At 33.7% G+C, this 21,724-nt stretch overlaps 1 protein-coding gene across 2 annotated transcripts in view; it reads left to right on the top strand.

The window, feature by feature from the left end:
- The window catches only part of SCN3A (sodium voltage-gated channel alpha subunit 3), a 115,523-nt gene that overhangs the window by 52,822 nt on the left and 40,977 nt on the right, over positions 1-21,724 (top strand). Inside the window, exons 12-16 of one of the 2 annotated variants that reach the window (XM_043488186.1) lie at positions 6,404-6,694; positions 11,381-11,725; positions 12,756-12,888; positions 14,202-14,440; positions 21,021-21,194. In XM_043488186.1, the coding sequence (XP_043344121.1) occupies positions 6,404-6,694; positions 11,381-11,725; positions 12,756-12,888; positions 14,202-14,440; positions 21,021-21,194 (1,182 nt within the window). The remainder of the gene's footprint in view (positions 1-6,403; positions 6,695-11,380; positions 11,726-12,755; positions 12,889-14,201; positions 14,441-21,020; positions 21,195-21,724) is intronic. The other variant, XM_043488187.1, reaches the window with a different exon arrangement.

Raw genomic sequence — 21,724 nt, 5'->3', positions numbered from 1 at the left:
ACTTGGGAAGCCAGGTGACCATTCTACTAAGCAGTATTTCATTTCTGTCTTATTTTGCATTTTCTTAACAATTAGTGAAGCTGAGCATCTTTCTATGTTATTATTTTCTATCTGTATGGATTCTTTTGTAAAGTGGATATTCAAAACTACCTTCCCCATATTTTTAGCTAAGTTGTTTTCTTATTGTTGAGATTGAATAATTTTTATGTATAAAAAAAAATAAGTCCTTCATGTAACTATTCCTTTCATATATTTCCTCCCAATCTTTAATTATTCTTTCATCCTCCTAACTGTACTTTTTAGGCAAAAGTTTTAAATTTTGATGAAGTGCAGTTTATCAAGATTTTTTTTTCTGTTTCTCTGCTCATGCTTTTGGCGTAGCATCTAAGATATTTTTGCCAAGTCTTCATTACAAATATTTTCTCCTAATTTTTCTTCTGCAAGTTTTATGTTTTATATTTAGGTCAAAGACCCATTTTAAGCTAATTTTTCTGTAAGGTGGTGTGATTTATGAGCTGAGCCTTTTAAAAAATTTCTTGTTGCTTGTTGTGTTAGTCGCTCACTTATATCTGACTCTTTGTGACCCCATGAACTGTAGCCCACCATGCTCCTCTGTCAATGTAATTCTTCAGGCAACAGTATTGGAGTGGATAGTTAGTCCAGTCTCCAGGGGTTCTTCCCAAGCCAGGGATTGAACCCAGGTCTCCTGCACTGCAGGCAGATTCTTAACCATCTGAACCACCAAGGAAGCCCTTTTTTTGCATATGAATACCTAATTATTCCAGCATCACTCGTTGAACAAAATATTTTTTCTCCACTAAACAGCCTTTGAAACTTTGGCAAAATCAATTGTCCATATGTGAGTAAATCTATTTCTGGATTCTACTTTATTCAATTGATTTCTCTTCACACCAAAACCACACTCTCTTAATCACTGTAGCTATTGAATGAGTTTTGAAATCAGATAGTGGTAACTCCCCAACTTTATTTTTCTCTCAAGACTGTATTGACTATTCTTAGTCAAATATATTTTTAAAATGTGTAGCTGCATATGAGTTTTAGAATTAGCTTGTTAATTTCAGTTCACATGGTTTCTACTGTTATGTCTCCAAGTTTATCATCTTTTCTTCTGCATCATCAGATTTGTCTTTGTCCCACCCAGGGTATTTTCATCTCAGACATTATAGCTTTCATCTTGAAAAGCTTGATCAGAATTTCTTTTACTTCTCCCACATAGGTAACATACTGAACACACACATACAGTTATAATAAATGTTTATAGAGTCCTAAAGTCCTTGTCTGCTAATTCTAACATCTGTGTCAGATCTTGATCAATTTTAATCATTTCTGTTCATTATTGATTATATATTCCTGATTTTTTTACATTTATGGCACACTTTGATTAAATTCCGGACACTTGAAACTTGATCTTTTGGGGTTCTGGATATTTTTGTATTCCTATAAAAATTCTTGATCTTAGTTTGGGAACATAGTTAAATTACTTATAAACAGTTTGATCTTTTTTCCATCTTCAAATCTTTGAAGATGTGTTAGGTATAACTTAGTCTAAGGCTAATTATTCCCTACTGCTATATGAAAACCCTTCTGAAAACGCAATTCAATGCCCCCATTCATAATTTCTTCAAAATCATTGTTACATGTATCTAGGCCGCTTAGTGGTTGCTTTAGGAGGAAGAGTGAATCAGATCTGTTACTATATCTCGACCAGAAGCAGAAATCCAAATAATTTTTGTGCATAGTGATTTTTTTAAATGGATGTTCCCAAACATTAGAGGCATTATTTGAATGTCAGAATATCCTTGGAATTTGTGTGTTGAAAATTTAAATTTTTAATAATTCTGAGTTACTCTGAAGATGCACGACATACAGCAATAGGTATTTTTTACTGAGGCTTTTTTTTTGGTGAGACAGATTTGACAGTGAATTGCTTATCTGGTTACTCAGACCAACCATATACTTAATAGTTGCTGAACGTGCTGACTCTATTTTTCTGTTAACGCTGGGTACAGAGTAGTATCATGGTTACAGTTTATTGATCTATAAAAAAAGTCATAAACAAATTTGGTGATAACTTGAGTGTAACTTGTAAAGTATACCTCATGCTTGCCACGAATTTCTCCTATATTTCAAGTATTCAAGAGTTTATTCCAGATTGTTACAAATTCCACATTTGTAAGATGATGAAATGATAGCTATTTACAGGGCAAAGAATTTTTTCATTTCAAAGCTAAAAATAAAAGGTATAGGAAGTAATATATATGTGTATACACATATAGACAGATACTACATACTAGTTGTATTTTAAAGCATTGGGTTATTCTATCGTCATTTACAAAAACAGACAAAGCAATGTGCATGAGAATAAACCGACCTACAGTACAGGAGTAAGAATGTATTCTGAAATGCAGGCATTTTAGGGTAAAATATTACATCAGTTAAAAGAGTATAATCTTTAAAATTTAGCAGTAAAATATCAATGTATGACAAAAAAATAAATAAATAAAAATTAAAAAAAAATTTAGCAGTAAAAGTACACTATTGTCTAGCAGAAGTTTAAAGAATCTAATTATATCCTAATTAGGTTAGCCAAAATATCAGTTCTTTTCACTTGAAAGTCAGTTATTGGAGTCCAGAGATCAAATCATGATTTGATTCAGCTTTAAGTTCATATACACAAAAGTTTAAACTGATCGCAGGGTAACTTATCCCAGTGTTTTAATATTGACGGGGATGGCACGAGTGCTAAGGTAATTTTACTTCCTTATTGACAATGCAGGTAACAGTGACCAGTAAATAGCCCTTGCTGACGGAGAGGTGGGAGGTGGGGACAGAAAGAGAGGGAGACTTAGTACACCCATGAGATCACTGGGGCTCCAGTGTAAAATGAGTCTGGTTATCATCTGTGACTCTTCAAAAGCTGCTATCTAGCTAATGACTTCATGAAGTCTAGCATCATTTCCATTTTTACTTAATATATATTCAAAGACCTCTAAGTGCTAGTCACTGTTTAGACATGAAAAAAAGTCATATTCAGCTCACAAAACAAGTAGAACTGTATTTTTTTTTTTACCAAGTACAACTTTAAAAGACAAAGACAAACTGACAAAGAAAGAAATGTTTTGTCCTATGTCATCATAATTGTGTTTGGCATTTAATTTGTGATCTTTAAATGTCTAAGTGCTCAGCGTAGCATATTCCACAGCAGTATATATTGGCCTGATAGGAAAAATTTAGCAGTAAACTTTGGGACAAAATTAGAAATAGTGACATTTAAGAGGCCCAATATAATTTGGAGTAGAATTGTAATAAGTATAGTTAATGTCTTGAGGTTTTAAAATGAGATTTTAAAACTGGATCTTATGTTAGCACTGAAGTATAATCACAGATACATTTTTTATTTTATTTTTTAAGGACACACAGATACAGTAAATTATAGAGCCTCTTTTGTTTCACACAGAGATAAGAAAAACAAAATGTTATTCCCTGTGGAAATATTAAGCACATATTTGTTATCTGTTACAATAAGAATTCAGCAAACCCACTGTGAAAGTAACACTATTAGCCTAAGTAAGCAGGACGTTGGCCATGTCACAGAGCTGCGTATAAACAGGTACACAGACATGGGAGGTGACAGGAAACATCTGCCTCTGAGGGAATTGGCAAATCCCTGGAAGTGGAATAAGTGACAGATTCGAGTTGACGAGTGAGACAGAAAATGTGTTGTGTCGGGAGGTTACCATTGTTGCCTTACAAAAATCTGTTTTGGTTTTGAGTTATTTCAACTGTTTACCCAGTCTAGGTAGGGAAATCATGTCTTATGCAAAACAAATTCTGGAAGTGATTTAAATGAACCTGAGTTTCAGACTTATGTCAAAAGACTATTACCACCACTTCCACTTCCTTTTTTCCTGACAACAAACAAGTGAATAAATGATTTGGCACTATGCATTGTATGTTTTTCTCTATACAAAGTGGAAAGGAAAATTAAGGACTTTATTTGGATAAAAAGAAATATGTATACATTCATTCTCTCAAGGAATGCTGTATATTATGTCTCTCCTATGTATCAAGCACTATGCAACTATATTTAACTTGCTCAAATTAGTCCTTCATTTATCCACTTTATTTTATACTTTTATATTAAATTTATTCATATTTATAAAGGGCCCTTAATATTTATCATCTTTCATTACTGATACTAAAAGTGATATCCATAATCAAGAATTTAATTGGAACTTCTATGGTGGTTGAATGTTTAAGACTCAAAGATTCCACTGCAGAGGGCATGAATTTGACTGATCCTTGGTCGGGGAACTAAAAACTAAGATGCTGCAGACCACATGGCTCAGCGGAAAAAAAAGAAAAATTCAATCTAAAAAAATCTGGATATCTGATTATATTCATTCTATAAATATATAAATTCTGAATTAATGTTTCATTTAAATGTTAGGATTGTATTTTATCAAACTTTTGATCTGGGTTTCTATAATGAATATAGCAATCAATATAAACATTTCACATGTTCCTTGGCCCAACACATATATTTTGTACTATATGTAATACTGTGGTTCCCTGGGGTCATGTTAATCCCATGGAATGTGTATCATAGTACCTTTAGTTTTAAACCTTTTAAAAAAATTTTAGTTGAGATGAGGTTCAGAAATGGGAGCTACTTAGAAAGGGTCTGCTTCTCAAGAAGGAGAAAACAAAGCAGAAAATGTTGTCAAAGCATTCAATATGAGTTTTATATTCTTTTCTAAAACATATTTCTATTATATAGTCTATTCTAAAACCTAGCTTTTATGAGATCTTGAAAAGTCAAGTCTGTCTTATTCTTCCCATACCCCCATTCAGGATCTGAGACAACTGACAGCATAATGCCTTTTTTTACCCTTATTCACCAAACATTATCTGGGTCTTTTTTTATGTCAAGTGACATAATAGACATGTGCACACAGACAGACAGACACAAACACACATACACACACACACAAATGACAGAATTCCTATCTATAGGAATAGACAAGAATATGTCTAATGGCGAAGAGGAGAAGATAGAACAAATAGTAGCTGTTTTAGAGTAGTTTGTATTCAGTAATGACATATGTAAAGAGTTGAACCACTAGTCTAATATTTTAATCATCTCCATTTTGATGATTATGTTTATCAACAGGAATATACTTCTCAGCTTTGAAATTCATATCCTCTCCGGTTAGTGGTTAGATCATTTCCCATCTAAAAATACCATTCACGTAAATAAAAATACAAAAGATTTGGCATGCCATGTTTCACCTCAAAGCAGCTGTCTTTCTTTAGTAGGTGCAGAAATTTAAAATGCTTAAGCAGTGCTTGCTTCAGCAGAACATACACTAAAATGCTTAAGTATACTCAGTGTTGAAATATGGAAAGAAAATATTTGAAGTAGTCATATTTTGAACGATTATTTCAGGTATTTATTGACTGATATGTTAATTTTCATTATTATTTGTAATAATAATAATAAATAAACATTTAAAATTTTTAAGCTAAAAGTGCTATGCAATAAATTAATCATGTAGACTCTGGGATTAATATGACCTCAGGGATGGGAGGGCTTGCCATGTGGCTCAGTGGTAAAGGATCTGCCTGCCAATAAAGGAGACGCAGGTTCAATCTTTTGGTCAGGAGGATCCCCTGGAGGAGGAAATGGCAACCCACTCCAGTATTCTTGCCTGAAAAATCCCATGGACAAAGAAGCCCGGCAGGCTATACAGTCCATGGGGTTGCAAAGAGCTGGACAAGACTGAGCAGGTGAGTATGCACAAACTCAGAAATGCGAATAATAGTACTGAATGTGATTCAAATGAAGGAAGAGGATAAATTAGTCAATACATTCCCACTACTTCCCCCTAGAGGTAAAAAGTAGATACTTTAAATGCTTTGAGTTCACAAAAAAAGAAAAGTCTTTTGTCCTAGATTTAGAAGAAAAAAATACCACTCAGTTGTTCACAATCACAAGTGGGAGGAACAAACCTATGGATGGAATTGGAATAGTAATCAGACCAGACACCACCACTAAGAGAACATTTGCTTTTAAAGTGTAGAAGATATTTTTAAGAGAGCAGTTGTTCCCTGAAATAAAGCTAATCTCAACAGAGTTTTTAAAAAAAGACTTCAGAAGATGTGCCAAACCAGACTTTTCTAATTCATAAGCTAACATATTGCTTTATACTATGTAAAAATGTATCATTATTAAGTAAACTCTTGTAGTAAAATATAAAAATGACCAGAAAGACATAAATTTTCAAATATAGTTCATTGTATTAAATGGCAACATATGTACCGTAGTCAACTGTTTTCCAAAGCCGCATGTTCTAAATAGTGCCTGGTTTTATTTACACAGGCAGTTGCAGCGGCATCAGCCGCCTCAAGGGATTTCAGTGGAATAGGTGGGTTAGGAGAGCTCTTGGAAAGTTCGTCAGAAGCATCAAAATTAAGCTCCAAAAGTGCTAAGGAGTGGAGGAACCGAAGAAAGAAAAGAAGACAGAGGGAGAATCTTGAAGGAAGCAACAAAGGAGAGGGAAACAGGTTTCCCAAGTCTGAATCTGAGGACAGTGTCAAAAGAAGAAGTTTCCTTTTCTCCATGGATGGAAATCGACTAACTAGTGACAAGAAATTCTACTCCCCTCATCAGGTACAGCTTTCTACTAAGGATTCCAGTTTGCTTTGTCATTTCTGTATCTTCGTATATTTTTGTAGTATCTGATGTAAATGAGGGACAGGGAACTAACATTTTAATATGATTATTTAAATGTATATCACAAATTGTCTTTAAAAGATAGTTTTATTAAATCATTAATAACTTTTATTTTACAGTAATCAGTTTTAAGCACTATAGTATTTTGAGACCATTTTCTCAACCTGCTTTGTTGGGAGGTAGGAGCAGTGAAACCTATCTAATCAAACTTTTTTCTTCAGTGAGGCAGTTTTGTAATCTCTTGTTTCCCTTTTCCATTTTGAGACCTCAAATGAACCTACCTTTTTTGCACATGGTTTTCTGCCTTTAATATCTGAGTATTAGATATTACTAATATCTAATGTATTAGATACATTACTGCAAGATATGTATGAATTTTGGAAAGAAATGTCTCTGGATTTTGTTTCTATCTGTTGATGTGAGAACTGTACTGTCGTGATCTTCCATTATGCTGATATGGTGTCATGCCATATGATACATTAGGATGAAATTATGACCCAAATTCTCTCAAAGAGAATTAAATAAAAAACGGTCTATTTTTGCTCTGATTTAATGCCAAGTACCCAATTCGTCAGCATATTTTCAAGGCAAATAGGGTAAATAGTATCGACTCTGTTTATAAGTTTTATCAGTTGCATAATGAAGAGTAAATAGTTATGAAGTCTGTGATAAGTACAGTTATAGCTTTGAACCCTATTTGGTTCCATTAGAATTTCATGTGCTATGAATTATTAACTCTTATAATTATTTTAACCTGGGTCAGCCAACCAACAAATATTTATTGCTCACCTACTATGGTTCACAAGAGGAAAGAAACAGTTCTAGGAAAAAAAAAAAAAACACTCAATGAACAAAACAGTGTAATTCACTGACCTCACAGATTTTTATACAGAAGGAGGAGACAGACAATAAACAAGATAAGTAAGTCGTAGACTATGTCAGAAAGTGATAAGCACAATTGGAGGGGAAAGGCAAGAAAAGAAAATTAAGAGCACTAACTGGTGGTTAAAAAAAATGAAATAGGATGGTTTGGAAAGCCTTGACGGTAAAGGAGACCTTGCAGCAAAGATTTTGAGGAGGCAAGAGAACAGGCTCTCTACGGAAGTGCACTTTGGGCTCAGTGAAGAGCAAGTGGAAGGCCCTGATGTGGTAATATGCCTAGAATGTTCAAGAAGCAGCTGAGAAGCCCCTGTTGAGTGAACCAAGAGAAGCAACAGCAATAGGAAGTTAACTGAAAGTCAAGAGTTTAAATACTAAAAACAGAATTAGTATATACATACATTATATGTAGTTCATTTCATATTTGGAGATAGTGAGACAGATAGTTAAGGAGATAGGAAGAGAGAGAGATGGTATGATGATAGGCAGGTAGACTGATAGATAAATAGATACAATAGACAATAGATGTTGCAAAGTAAAAGAAATAGCCTATTAGCACTGATAGTTACATACCCCAGTACAAATATGCAAAAAGCATTAAGGCAAGCAAAAATATACCAGAAGCATTTTACAGTATCTGGTTGTGTAAACAAACTCCTTTCTAAAAGGAAAGAGAATCAGTGGAGATAGTGGGAATAGGAAGCATAAAGTGGACATGGAATAATGTTCAAAACAAGTATATCTTTAAAATCGTTAAGGCCAATTAGCCATAAATTATGAGTACCCTGTCCTCTACTAACATAAATTTTAGATGTTAGTTTACATTTATTATATTATTTTATTCTTAAATACATAGTACATGTTCATAGTACAACATGAAAAAGTACTTAAAGGCAAACAATGGAAAGTGAATCCTCCTGCCAAGATTTTATCTATGTTGTTTGAACACAAGGAAGCAATTATTTTAAAACAGAAGCTTCATAGCTAGAACCAAGTGTAGTTGTTGACTTACTGAAAACATTGATAAGCTACATACATTTAACTTGAAATGCCATGCTTCTATTAGAACATCTTCAAATTCTCTGTGTCTTCCATTCTGACTTCCCAATTCATTTCAAGTTCAGTTCTTGCATGCAGAATTGTGTCCTTACACCTAAATGCTTCAATTTTCCCTTTTGCTATTGAAAAATAAGAAAAAGAATTCAGATTTACCTTCTTGGAACAAGACAAAAAAAAAAAAAAAAAGATACCCAGAATTTATATTTTGGCATGCCTGAGGCAAAGAAAGATGGCCTTTTGGTTCTTAATGCATAAAAGCTTGTTTTCCCTAGAGAAAGGGCTGCCACAGCTGTGGGTATTCCCTGCATTCCGCTGCATCTTCTAGTGTGTTATTTTTGGTTTATTTTCTCTGAATACTATTTTTGCTATCTTCTTTTTTCAGTCTCTGTTGTCTTGAAAGCTGTGCTCACACCCATTATTATACTTTCCAAAGAGTGAACAGAAATTTCAAATAAACCCAAGGATTTGAAACGCCTCTGAAAACATGTCAACATAAAAACATTCAAACTAAAGTCATGTGCCAGATACATTTTAGATATACACACATACCACACACTCCCACCCAGTATTGTGTAAAAAGACTTTAAGTTTCCAAAGACATTATTCTAACACAGGTATATGAAGATGATTGAATTGAACCATCTTAGGAAGTAGTGTAAGACAAAGCTGGTAATAGGGCTTCCATGGTGGCTCAATGGTAAAGAACCTGCCTGCCATGCAGAAGACCTGGGTTCAATTCCTGGACTGGGAAGATCCCCTGGAGAAGGAAATGGCAACCCACTCCAGCATTCTTGCCTGGAGAATCCCATAGACAGAGGAGCCTGGCAGGCTATGGTCCACGGGGTCACAAGAATCAGACATCACCACCACCACCACCACCAGTGTCCTACCCTTGCTTACTGAATCCCAATTCCAAAAAGCTGGGACCTAAAAATACACACCAAGGTTTCAAAACATGAGTGTGGACATAAAAGTATTATATTGATAAAATTAAATTGAATGTGAGGAGATTAAAAACATCATCATCCCTTATTATTGAGGGCTGAATGAATGTCTTCACAATGTCTAATTTCTCGTTCATTTTGATGACTGGAAAATCAGTCTAGCTACTGTCTGACACTGGGTAGACAAACCTGCTACATGAACTGAGTGTCACATAGACACAGTCTCAGCCTGGATAAGCTGAGCAGCCATTAATTCCTGTGAATATTTCTAACCAAATCCAAAGGAACAGCACATTTCTCAATGAATAGTATCTTTCCAGAATATCACTGAGACAGAAGGCCAAAAAGATTATTCTAGTGCTTTGCAGTCAGGGAAAAGTCATAAGATAAAGGGCATAATAAAATGGGGCATAATAAAATCAGCATGACCTAATTAGGCAGAGGGACCAAAACTAAGTTTGAGGGAGTTTGCCTTCTTTATGGTTTTTTTCCTGCTAAAATGACTAATTTTGGTTTTACATTGAAGCTTTGTGGAAGAAAGGAAAGGTCTAGGTGTATTTCCAGCTGCATGTGGATATGTATGCATATGTATGTGTATATATTTACATATGTTACCTAGCTATACAGAGACTTAGAACAGGTCATGAGAGGTCACTGGGGCAGGGGAGGGGACAGAATATGGGAAATGCCATTGTCAATGAGGAAGGGAGTAAATGAAGATTCTGCAGGAGACTAGAGATGTTTTTGAAAACTATCATCAAGGCTAAAACAAAGAGTTATTTGGTGCTAGCGATTTAAAAGCCATTCAAAAAATGAAAGAAGGGACTTCATGCTAAATTCTCATTTTCCAGTATCAGAAACTGTCTACTTGATTTATTCATAAATATATGTAAGTTTTAAAGTTTTTAATCATCCAGCTCCTTTTAATAAAATTAAGTTGATATTAGAAGGATAAGTTGTCCTCTACATCACCCTTATTGGTGAAGACATGTATAAGTATTTTTAAAACTAGTGTTAAATTTTAAGTAAGAATAGTAACTTATACAGCAATCTAGGAATTCTCTCTGTTGTGTTTGCTATGGCATATATTCTCTCAAACAAGGTGAATCATTAGTAGCCATTTGGAAAACTTAGCAAATTTAGAAGACAGCATCATAGATAAATTTTGTGGCTTTTATGCTCATGTGCAAAAGACAAGAAGGTCCAGAAAATAACAATAATTTCCTTTTAGAACTCAAAAAAAGAGACTGGAGAGAAAATACCATTGTTTTTAAATCATTATCCAGAAGTAACATAGTTGGTCCAAACATTTTAAATTCAAGCCAACAGTCTCACTTGAACTGTAACTTATTTTCCAAGTTGTATGCCCTTTCAGAATATAGCATTTAGGAGTGAAAGCCACCTATCAGAAAGAATCATTGGTCCTCTCCAGCATCAGCTTCCCCACCTAGAACATTACGATAACAAAATCCACCTCACAGGACTACAGTGAAGATTAAATGAAGTGGTCATGCGCTTAGGAAACTGCATATTAGAACTCCTAATCAGAAAAATTACTTAAATTTGTATTGTGGTCTTTAATAAAAATATCAAAACATATGTGTTCTCTATAAATTTGATAAACCGTGTTTAAGAGCAAGACTATTCTTACCCAAAAGCAAATAGATTTTGCAATATTAAGACTTTCATTAAATAGCTGTGTCCCCTGTCCCCATTCTTTCCTTCCTTGCTCTCTCCCCAGTCTCTCTTAAGTATCCGTGGTTCCCTGTTTTCCCCACGACGCAATAGCAAAACAAGTATTTTCAGCTTCAGAGGTCGGGCAAAGGATATCGGTTCTGAAAATGACTTTGCTGACGATGAACACAGTACATTTGAAGACAGCGAGAGCAGGAGAGACTCACTGTTTGTGCCGCACAGACACGGAGAGCGACGCAACAGTAACGTTAGTCAGGCCAGTATGTCATCCAGGATGGTGCCAGGGCTTCCGGCCAATGGGAAGATGCACAGCACTGTGGATTGCAATGGTGTGGTTTCCTTGGTGGGTGGACCATCGGCTCTAACCTCACCTACTGGACATCCGCCAGAGGTGATAACAGATGATAAATCAGCTACTACTGACATTATACACCAATTGGACATGATCAAGGCCTGGGTGGTTTAGCCTGTCATACTATCCTACTTCCCCAAAATGAAAGTCCTTAAAAATAACATATGATTTTACTGAATGAAAAAGACAATAGAATCTTGAGAACCAACTCAACTGTATGGGACCATGAACTGTCAAATGCTTTAGGTTGAAAGAGCCTGGTTTTTAGAGTTTGGGGTGAAAACTCCTATCTGCAAATTCAACACAGAATAATGGGCACTGTGACAACCTATTACAGATGTCTGTTCACCCAGAATTGTATAATAATCTATTCATATTCTGGAAATTTCATATACTTAGAATTAAATAATTTAATGATCAATAATTTATTGATAACAGGCAGTTTTGGTACAACTGCCAATATTTTACAGTGATTCTAAAATGTTCTGGTGTCTATTAAATGACTTTAAAATGTTTTGATTTCTTATAGGATGGCACGTGGAAATAATTTTAAAAATCTCAGGAAAGCACACACATTTCATTGTACATCTGTGTTTGTGCATAGAAAAAAATCGGCCCATATATGTCAATATTTTCAATATAGCCTCAAAGAAAATAATTCAGCCTTAATATTAATATTACATAATACTATTATTTGTTTTGGGGGAAGATTAATCTGATTTTTAATCAATGAGAAAGCTAAAATACTCTTCATTTGAATTAAATGAAATAATATGTGATTTATGAAAAATTTCTCTGGAAATTCCAACAGGTAAACTAAAATATTTCTGCAACATAATTGCCTTATACAATTGCACCCAACTGGTAAATTCATGTTTTAACCCTGTAGGGTATCACCTGTGATTTTTTTTAAATATTTATAACTTAATAATAAATTAGTATTTTATTATTACTTGAAAATTGTTACTTGGGAAAACTGCATGTAGCATGACTTTCCAAAGAAATGCTAATGTTGTGTTGTATTACTCACTGAAAAGGGTGGTTTGAGCCATCAGTATTTGGTTTGCAGGGTACCACCACTGAAACGGAAGTCAGAAAGAGAAGGCTAAGTTCTTACCAGATTTCAATGGAGATGCTAGAAGATTCCTCCGGAAGGCAAAGAGCCATGAGCATAGCCAGCATCCTGACTAACACGATGGAGGGTAAGAAGGCAGCCATGGGATAGTCAGCTTTCTATGATTATATAGTTTGGAGAACTATTACTTATTCCCATGGAATTACAAAAGTCAATTACCCAAGATCAGAACTGTATAATAGGCCTAATTAGACAATACATGGAATATACTATTATCACATTGATTACAAAACTAATATTGTCTCTATTTCTTTTTGATTCCAATTCTCATCTGCCGAGTGATTATTTCACCACTTGATAGCTCATCAGAGAGGATTTATCCTTATGTTACATTATCCTTAAGCAATTAGAGCAAAAACTTCTCTTTTTAAGTTTTGTATGCAGAAGCACAAAGAAACATCTGTAAAACTTCAGTCTGTTCTCCAGGCACAGAAGTGGTGATGGGTTTAGGAGGCATATGGGTTGAATTGGAGAAATCAAAACCTGTGTTCCATTTCCACAGGACCCTAAGAAAAGATCTTTCCTCCATCTTCCAAATACACAGAAACAATTACATTCCTTTAATGAAGATATTTGTTGATTTTGACACACAGGAATGGACAAGAACTATTACTTCCTTGTTCATTCATTAAATAAGTCCCCATTTCTTCAAGTTTGGAGGAATATTACATCAGTACTGTAATTTTATAAATCAATCAGAATTCATATATAACATAAATTCTTTAGAAAACTTCAGTTACATTTTGTACCTTAGTCTATTGGTATATTTGATATGCAAATGGGCATATATTTCATATATATTTCACCCATTAAATTACTAGTACCCATTAAATTACTAGTACCTTTTTAATAGGCTAGAATTCTGAAAAAAATGAGTAAATATGAATAACAGAACTAGATTTGGGGCTGAATCTATATTAAAAAGAAAAACATACCACATGTCGATGTGTAAAGATCAGTGCTAATGTGGAGACAGAGAGAAGAAAGGGTCACACATATTAATAAGGATCACAGCTTTAGAAAGTATTCTGAAAAAGCTCTTTCAAAAGAAACAGTAATTGATACATTTAATAGTTCTCTAAAACTTACTTTAAAATCCTGTTTTGATAAAGAAAATATAGCAATTTAATAACCCATTACCTAATTAATAGGTAATTTATTTAAATTGAGGCAAAATATTGAAGTATTTTTTTCTGCTTAAAGACATTTTTCATAAATATTTTGTGAAAATATTTAATGGAATTGTCTTCTCAAGTCTGTTAAACTAATATGAACTTCCGTCCCCAAGTAAAAGTGTCAATTTTATCAAATAATGTATAATCTACAACAGTAATTTGTTTACATTGTTATTTACTATCTCATTCTTTATTGTTCCCCCAGAACTTGAAGAATCTAGGCAGAAATGTCCACCATGCTGGTATAGATTTGCCAATATGTTCTTGATCTGGGACTGCTGTGATGCATGGTTAAAAGTAAAGCATCTTGTGAATTTAATTGTTATGGATCCATTTGTTGATCTTGCCATCACTATTTGCATTGTCTTAAATACCCTCTTCATGGCCATGGAGCACTACCCAATGACTGGTCAATTCAGCAGTGTGTTGACTGTAGGAAACCTGGTGAGTTCATTTGAAGTTTACTTATTTATTTTGTCAGAAATAGAGCAGATAGACCAAAGAAGAAATCCATTTGTGCTATGCAGACCCCCCCAAACTATACCCTCTTTCCTCACAGGAAGAAATATCTAGAGGAATATTGAAGGGATTCTCAGGGATAAGGTCTAGAATTCAACTGGTATGAATACTGACTATTGAGACCAACATCTGTGCTGATTGATCATGGTGTTTTACCCTTTGTAAACTTGTTAAAATCTTTACTGTCAATCTTGCTGGGAAAAAACAGAAATCATGAGGTCTAATTCTGGCTCCATAAGCATGCAGTTTTAACACACACAGCTTATGAAAAAAGAGTTCTTTGAAGGGAATACATAAAGATTGATTTCTGTGCAAACGAGGGCATAGTTGTTTCAAATTGAACTACCTAATAAAATGCTTCAGTAGAATTCACACAGAGAAGAAATAGTTGATAAAAATGCATTTGTTAATTTAGCCACACTCTGGTTCATGTTACTTGGGTAGACAACTGTATGTGTGTATGCCGACATTTACATTTCCTCCTTCTACATGAAGAAACTGAAATGGATGAACAAGTAAAAAAAGAATTTACATAGTTTATTAACCAAGACCTCTATTTCCGGCACAAGATAGAAACAGAGTTCAATAGCTTAAGAGGAAGATAAAAAGACTGTCTCATGAAATGGAAAGAAAAAGATGAATTACCAAACCATATGAGGATAATTTTGCAACTGGGCTTCAGGAAATGCTTTAACCAAGGGATTGGATGCAGCCCAGGCATTCATTGCATCTTTTGTCTGTAGGTCAGGAAATATGATCACCCATACCTTGTTGGTTCTAAATCTTGTAACCTCTGCAATGGAAAAACACTGAATCTCTTTTCCAGTTCCAGTTTAAAGACTCTCGTGATAGGACTCTGTTTAGCATAGCTTGGATCAGATGCTCATCTCTGGTTTAACCAACATTCGTGAAGGTAGATTCATGTGAAAATTACAGTTCTGAGGAATTACACAGGTGGAGGATTAATTCCCAACAGAAAGAAGAAAGGGTATACTGGGCAAACAACTATCTAAGTGTCTACTTCAATAAGTGACCTCACCTTCATGTATTAGTTGACTCAGTATAACACACATCAGATTTTTGAGACTTTCTTCATCTTTGACACCTGTGATTTTTTTTTTTTTTTGACTGATTGGCTCCTTCATCTTTCCAGTCACTCTATATTTCTGCTTCCTTTTCTGGACTTCTCTACTTTTGCCTATTAAGGCTATGTTTTTCACTCAATATTTGTATGTACTCAACAATTTTAGGTATTATCTACTCTTATAAGTTGTGTTCTATTTCTGTATTTCCAGCAATTATAGATTATTGACCCCGGATCTTTAAACATCTGAAAGATGATCTTTCTCACAGTTTATTGAAAGCCCTAAAAATTTCAAGTTAGTTTTGTATTACCTCTAGTAGTAGCCTTTCAGTTTCGAAGAGGCTTCCAGCTTCAAAATAGAAACCTTTTATTTCTTATATACAATTTTATATCAAGACCCATTGTTTCCTTTTTCTAGGTATCAATTTTTTTACCTCTATAGCTACCATTAAAATTGTATTTCTAGTACTCTACACTCAGTTTGGCTTTCACCTTGCCAAAGTGTCTATTGTCTATATTTGTGGTTCAACAATCTTACCTGGTTTTTAACACTCCCCCTCTAATCCCATCCTTCCCACACCATCTTATTTTCCTCTGTTTCCTAACCAGTCACCACCAGTCTTCTGAGAACAGCCTTGACGCTATAACCCACAAATGTTTATATGTTTGTATATGGGAAAGTAGTTCACCGTTCTCAATATTCATATTTAAAGTATCCTGACTCAAATCACTTCATCTCAGTTCTTCATATTCTTTAAGGTCCAACCACAGCTTCATCTCTCCGCTAATCTGACTCTCAGTCCGTACCGAGCACACTGTTCTTAACTCCTAATGCATTTCTGTGAATAGAACATGGTTGAACATTAAACATTTTCTTGTTGCATCATAATTCTTGTTTTTCAATTCCACTACATGTTACTCCATGACAGAGATCACATCCTACTTTTCTTTTATATCTCTCAGAGTGTTTATATGGTTGTAACTTGATAAATAACCAACTGGTTGTTTCCTACCCATAAAAGAACATGGGCTTTGGAATCAGGTAGAACTGGGTTTGACCTTACAAATAATGTAGCATCTGGACAAGTATGATAAAAAATTTTGAGTCTTTGTTTTCTATTATTGAAACGGATATAATAATACTTATCTCCCAGAGTTGTTGTGAAGGTATAATGAGATAATGTGAAAACACAACACTTTGCCTGGCATCTAGCACGTGCTCAATAAACAGCTTCCTTCCTCTTACGTACTCTATTAACCTTTCTTTGAAATACTGATGGAAAACAGTTCTGTTCTAGCTCTGTATTTTTCCCAGGACAGTTAGGGAAGTTGAACTGTTAGGAACAGTTTGGGAAATTTGTCAGAGTGATGCAGGAAATTGAGGTCTTAAAGAATTTTGATGTTGAAGCAATGGAGTGCGGAAGCACAGGATAAGAGATGTTGGATTATAGGATGATCAGACGGAAAAGCATTAGACTAAAACACCAAATTTGGGTCCAAGTCCAGTTGTCTGTGCTAAATATCTGATCTTGAAAAAGTCACAAATATTGTTTTCTCATGAGTACAATGTATTGGGACTAGACGGCTTTTCAAGTCTCTCCTCATGCTAAAAGCTGTCACTTTGAGTATCACTGGAGATAATGAGGTAGAGAAGTGAGGTGAAAAACTGATCAGTGGTTGACTGTAGCAGAACCATGGGTCAGCTGAGTTTAGTGTTAGGGAAACAAGACTCATGAACATAGAGAGCACAGGTGACAGGAAACACTTAACTATTTGTAACCATAAGAACAGGCGAATGTGTAAACTGACTGTTACTACTAGCTAAAAGCTCATTAATATTCTCTTTCTCTCTGTGTGAGAGAGAAATATTGCTTATATTATGGGTACTTAGCTGACTTTAGATCTATGTTATATACCATAGATGGGTGTTGCATTGCATATTTTGTGAAGACTTTATAGTTTTCTTATTAAAGTCAATTTAAAATTTCTCTGGACTAGTTTATTACTCTTCAAATGATTCCATACTGCCTTATAAATAAGGAAATTGAGTTTCTGGTTGAATTAATAACAAAAGAATGTGCCATAAAAGAGTTGTGGCACTTTTAGTCTTTACTTAGATAAACGTGCTTTTTTGTATCCTCCTTCTGCTGAAGCATATAAAAATTCTATCATTTCCCTGTTGATTGCACTGATCAAATGTAAGTTTCAAGAGACCTCAAATCTCTATTGAGTTTCTCGAAGATTGTGTTTTGCCTTTGTGTTTCTTTGTTTGTTTGTTTTAACGACTATTAAACACATGCACTCATTTTACTGATTCTATAAGCAAAAAATCTTCCATCAAACATAGTAGGTTACATAATCCCTTCATCATATAAACATTTCCAACTAACCTGTAACTTTGTCTTCACGGAATATCAATAGAGATCCATAGCTCCTGCTCTATTTGTTTTTCTTACTGCAACTCTCACAACTAGAGATTAAAGATTCATGATATTCCTCTATTCTGCTAGACCCAGATGGGAACTTAGAAACTGATACCTGTTGTAAGGATTTTATAGGCTATTTTCAAATAAAAGCCTAAAGAAACATGATTAGCAAATTATTTTAATTAAATGGTGTGGTTTAGGATAATGAATACAAAAATCTTAGAAAAGGAACATAATTCTTTGAAGGAAAATAAATGGCTTTGTTTATTGAAAGATAAAATCATTAGAAGCCAAATTCAAGAAATCACCTATGAAGCCTCTTGCATCAATGAAGAAGTGCTATTTGGCTACCTAATTCCTTTCCTAGTATAAGAGAAAATTGATTATTGTCCCTTACTAACCACTACTAATAAAATTGTTATGTAACAATAATTATGGGTACACCACAATTTCTAATAAAATTTGCTAAGCAAAAATATACTGATAGAAATAGAAGAATGTTAAACACAGACCTGATGAATCATCTCAATATCCTCATTTGACATATGAGAGAAAAGAAAATCATAAATGTTGACTGATTTCCCATCATTTTCCTTTAAATATATTTCAATTTCATCCTCCAAAAAAGAATGAACAACAAATATTTAAAGGTACAAATCCAAAAGGCATGGGTATGATAAAACTAGAAGTATTAAAACAAGAAGCTAATAGTAATGGAATGAAAGGAGGCTACAGGTATGTCAAATTCACTACAAAGAATGGAATGTCAGTCTGGACAAGTAGAGATCCTGTGGAGCAAACTGACCAATATTCAAGCTTCAGCCTTTAGAATGAACATTTCTATCTTTTTAATGTATGTATCAACAGAACTTTCCTAAGTAAATACTCAGTAAGGAAATGTTCCTATCCCTGAATTGAGGCCTTAACCCCTAACATTTGATCATCCAAACTTAGTGTCCTTCAAAACAACCCAAAATGCTCACAATTTATTTACCCTTGGTCCAGACTCTCAGGCTGATCCTCATCCCTATCTTTAGTGCTTACACTTTTATTAATTGTCCTGTTTATTATTAATTGTCTCCTTATTAAAGAAGCTGCTTAGGAAACCTATACATGTATTGTCCATAAGAAATTTATCAGCCTAGATGAATTGGGTTTGCAATTTCAACTTGTATGTCCTAATTAGCACTGTATTTATTTTCAAAGCCTAAAACAATGTCTAGTAAGTAATTAGCAATTTTTTATGAATGAATGAATGTCTACAGAAGCATGTAATCCAAACTTTAGAAAAACAAAGTTTCAACAGAAGACAAGATATAATGAGCTTAAGTCCAAACAATAAATATTTGATGATTTTACTAACTGTCTTAGTCTTCTCCTAACCACTGACAATGCTGAACTAGATTGAAATGTAACAAAAACAATTATCAATGACTTTTAGGGCCTAAATTGAAACCATTTAAAGAGATAAAAGGCTATGACATTAAACTGCAAACTGTAATTAAAATGTTTTTAAATAGAAGTTTCATGCTATAAACTTCATGATTATAAACTTATAGGAATATAAATTTAAGACATTCCTTTTATAAATTTAAAAGGAATTGAAATTTAAGGGTTTTTAAAATGCAGGACATCCTCATGTCATTTCAGAAGAACTAAAAAGTTCACCTTTATGATTTTCTACAGTAAGAGATATTTACCTGGATTGTTTCTAACTGAATTTAACTAATATATTTCTATAATTAGGCTGTTTATTTAGATAGTAGCTGCTCCTAAAACTTCAGAATTTATTTAACGTTAACCAGGGAAAAAATACTCCAGGGGGAGTTCTTATATAAAATAAAAGAGAAAAAAAAAACACTTTTAATGTGCATTATACCACATATCTGGATTTTCATGCACTAAGCTTACTTGAATTATGTTTTACTTCTATTAGAATGAATGAATGATAACTGAAGTTAAGCTATTTTTTTCTGGGATGGGTATTTCCCTTAGGTTTTTCTGTGATTGGGGAAATGAGATATTAGCTGCATTTACACATTTGTAAGAGTGGATCAAGATTTCCTTAAGTTAATATTTTAGGAAACCAAATAATCTTGATACTGTTATTTTGATAAAGTTCATTCAAGGTAAAGGCTGATTTACCTTGCTAAGTGGATTGCTTTAGTCATAATATGCAGCTTTTATCTATAGTTAATTAAGATAATTGCTTTAAAAGAATTTTTCCAAGAGTAATTTCATAGCTCTTCATGTCCTTGGGTGTCTTAGCCTGTGGTTTTGAGTTAAAAAACAAAACCATTTTCAAATAGACATTCATCCAGCCTCTCAAATAATTTATTAATCCTAATTGTTGGTGTATGCATACTGAAAATGTTCTCCTACTGCTTTCAATTAAATCTGCAGTTCCTTGCTCTATTTATCAATTAATCTTAATTCTGAGGCACGAATCCAGAGATAATTATTATAGAAATATTTGTGGCAAACTCATTCTTATTTCAGTAATGTTTATGAAATTATAGAAATAAGAATGGTGTCCCATGAATAAAACAACATAAAAATCAAGAACAAAATATGGTTTTTCCTGATTTGAAGTAATTTTTGAGTGATTTCCAATAATACATAGATTTGTTCTTACTGGCATATTTTTGAAAAATTGGTTGTGATTATGGTAGAAGCATAGGGTACAAAATAGCTATAAGTAGCTATTAATAATAACTATCAGTACTAATTATTTAATCTCAGATTTCAAATATGGACAACGAAATGTTATAAATTCAGCATCGTCTTGGAAATCTAGCCGATTCATTAGATAACACAAACCCACTTAAAATATTCCCCAGAAGAAAAAAAATGCTAAACTTGTACATTCTTTTGTCACATTTCTTCACTTTAAATTTTAGATATTTTTACTCATAACAGTTTAATATTCTTTACAAATTCTCAGTGTTAAAAGTTTGTCAATGCTTGTGAAGTACTGCTCTCTATGTTACTTTAGGTCTTCACTGGGATCTTCACAGCAGAAATGGTCCTCAAGATCATCGCCATGGATCCATATTATTATTTCCAAGAGGGCTGGAATATCTTTGATGGAATTATTGTCAGCCTTAGTTTGATGGAGCTTGGCCTGGCAAATGTGGAAGGACTGTCTGTACTGAGATCATTCAGACTGGTATCTGCTTAGACTATGTTTACATTCTATCTTTCATTGGCAAAACACTTATTTAAAAAATGAATCAGTGTGATTGTTTTTCAAGAATGATGAAAAATGGTTGAAACACTTCATAATTATTAGCTGTGTAAAACACATTTTAAAATACACATGTGCTTCTAAAATTATGTTTTAAATGCATTAAAAATATTTTGCTTTAAAGTCTATAAAGAAATGCAAATAAAAAGCTTACACCCAATTAATCTTTTTATCAACTTATATTAGTAAAGGAACATAGAAGAAAATGTGTTCCCATTAGCATTTTAGAAAATGGTATAATAAATTGCTGAATTTGGCAAAAAAAATTATTTAAAAATATGCAAACTTTTATAGGAAATTAAGTAAAATGTGTATTTTTAAAATTGATACAAGCTTTTCTATGGTTAGTTTTCTATGATTGTGGCTTTCATTCTGTCTGCCCTCTGATAAGAGAAGGATAAGAGGCTTATGGAAGCTTCCTGATGGGAGAGCCTGACAGGGGGAAACTGGGT

The sequence above is a fragment of the Cervus canadensis genome, chromosome 15 (genome assembly GCF_019320065.1).
Source record: "Cervus canadensis isolate Bull #8, Minnesota chromosome 15, ASM1932006v1, whole genome shotgun sequence".
NCBI classification, from domain to species: Eukaryota; Metazoa; Chordata; class Mammalia; order Artiodactyla; family Cervidae; genus Cervus; species Cervus canadensis.
This window is presented reverse-complemented; position numbering and strand designations above follow the sequence as displayed.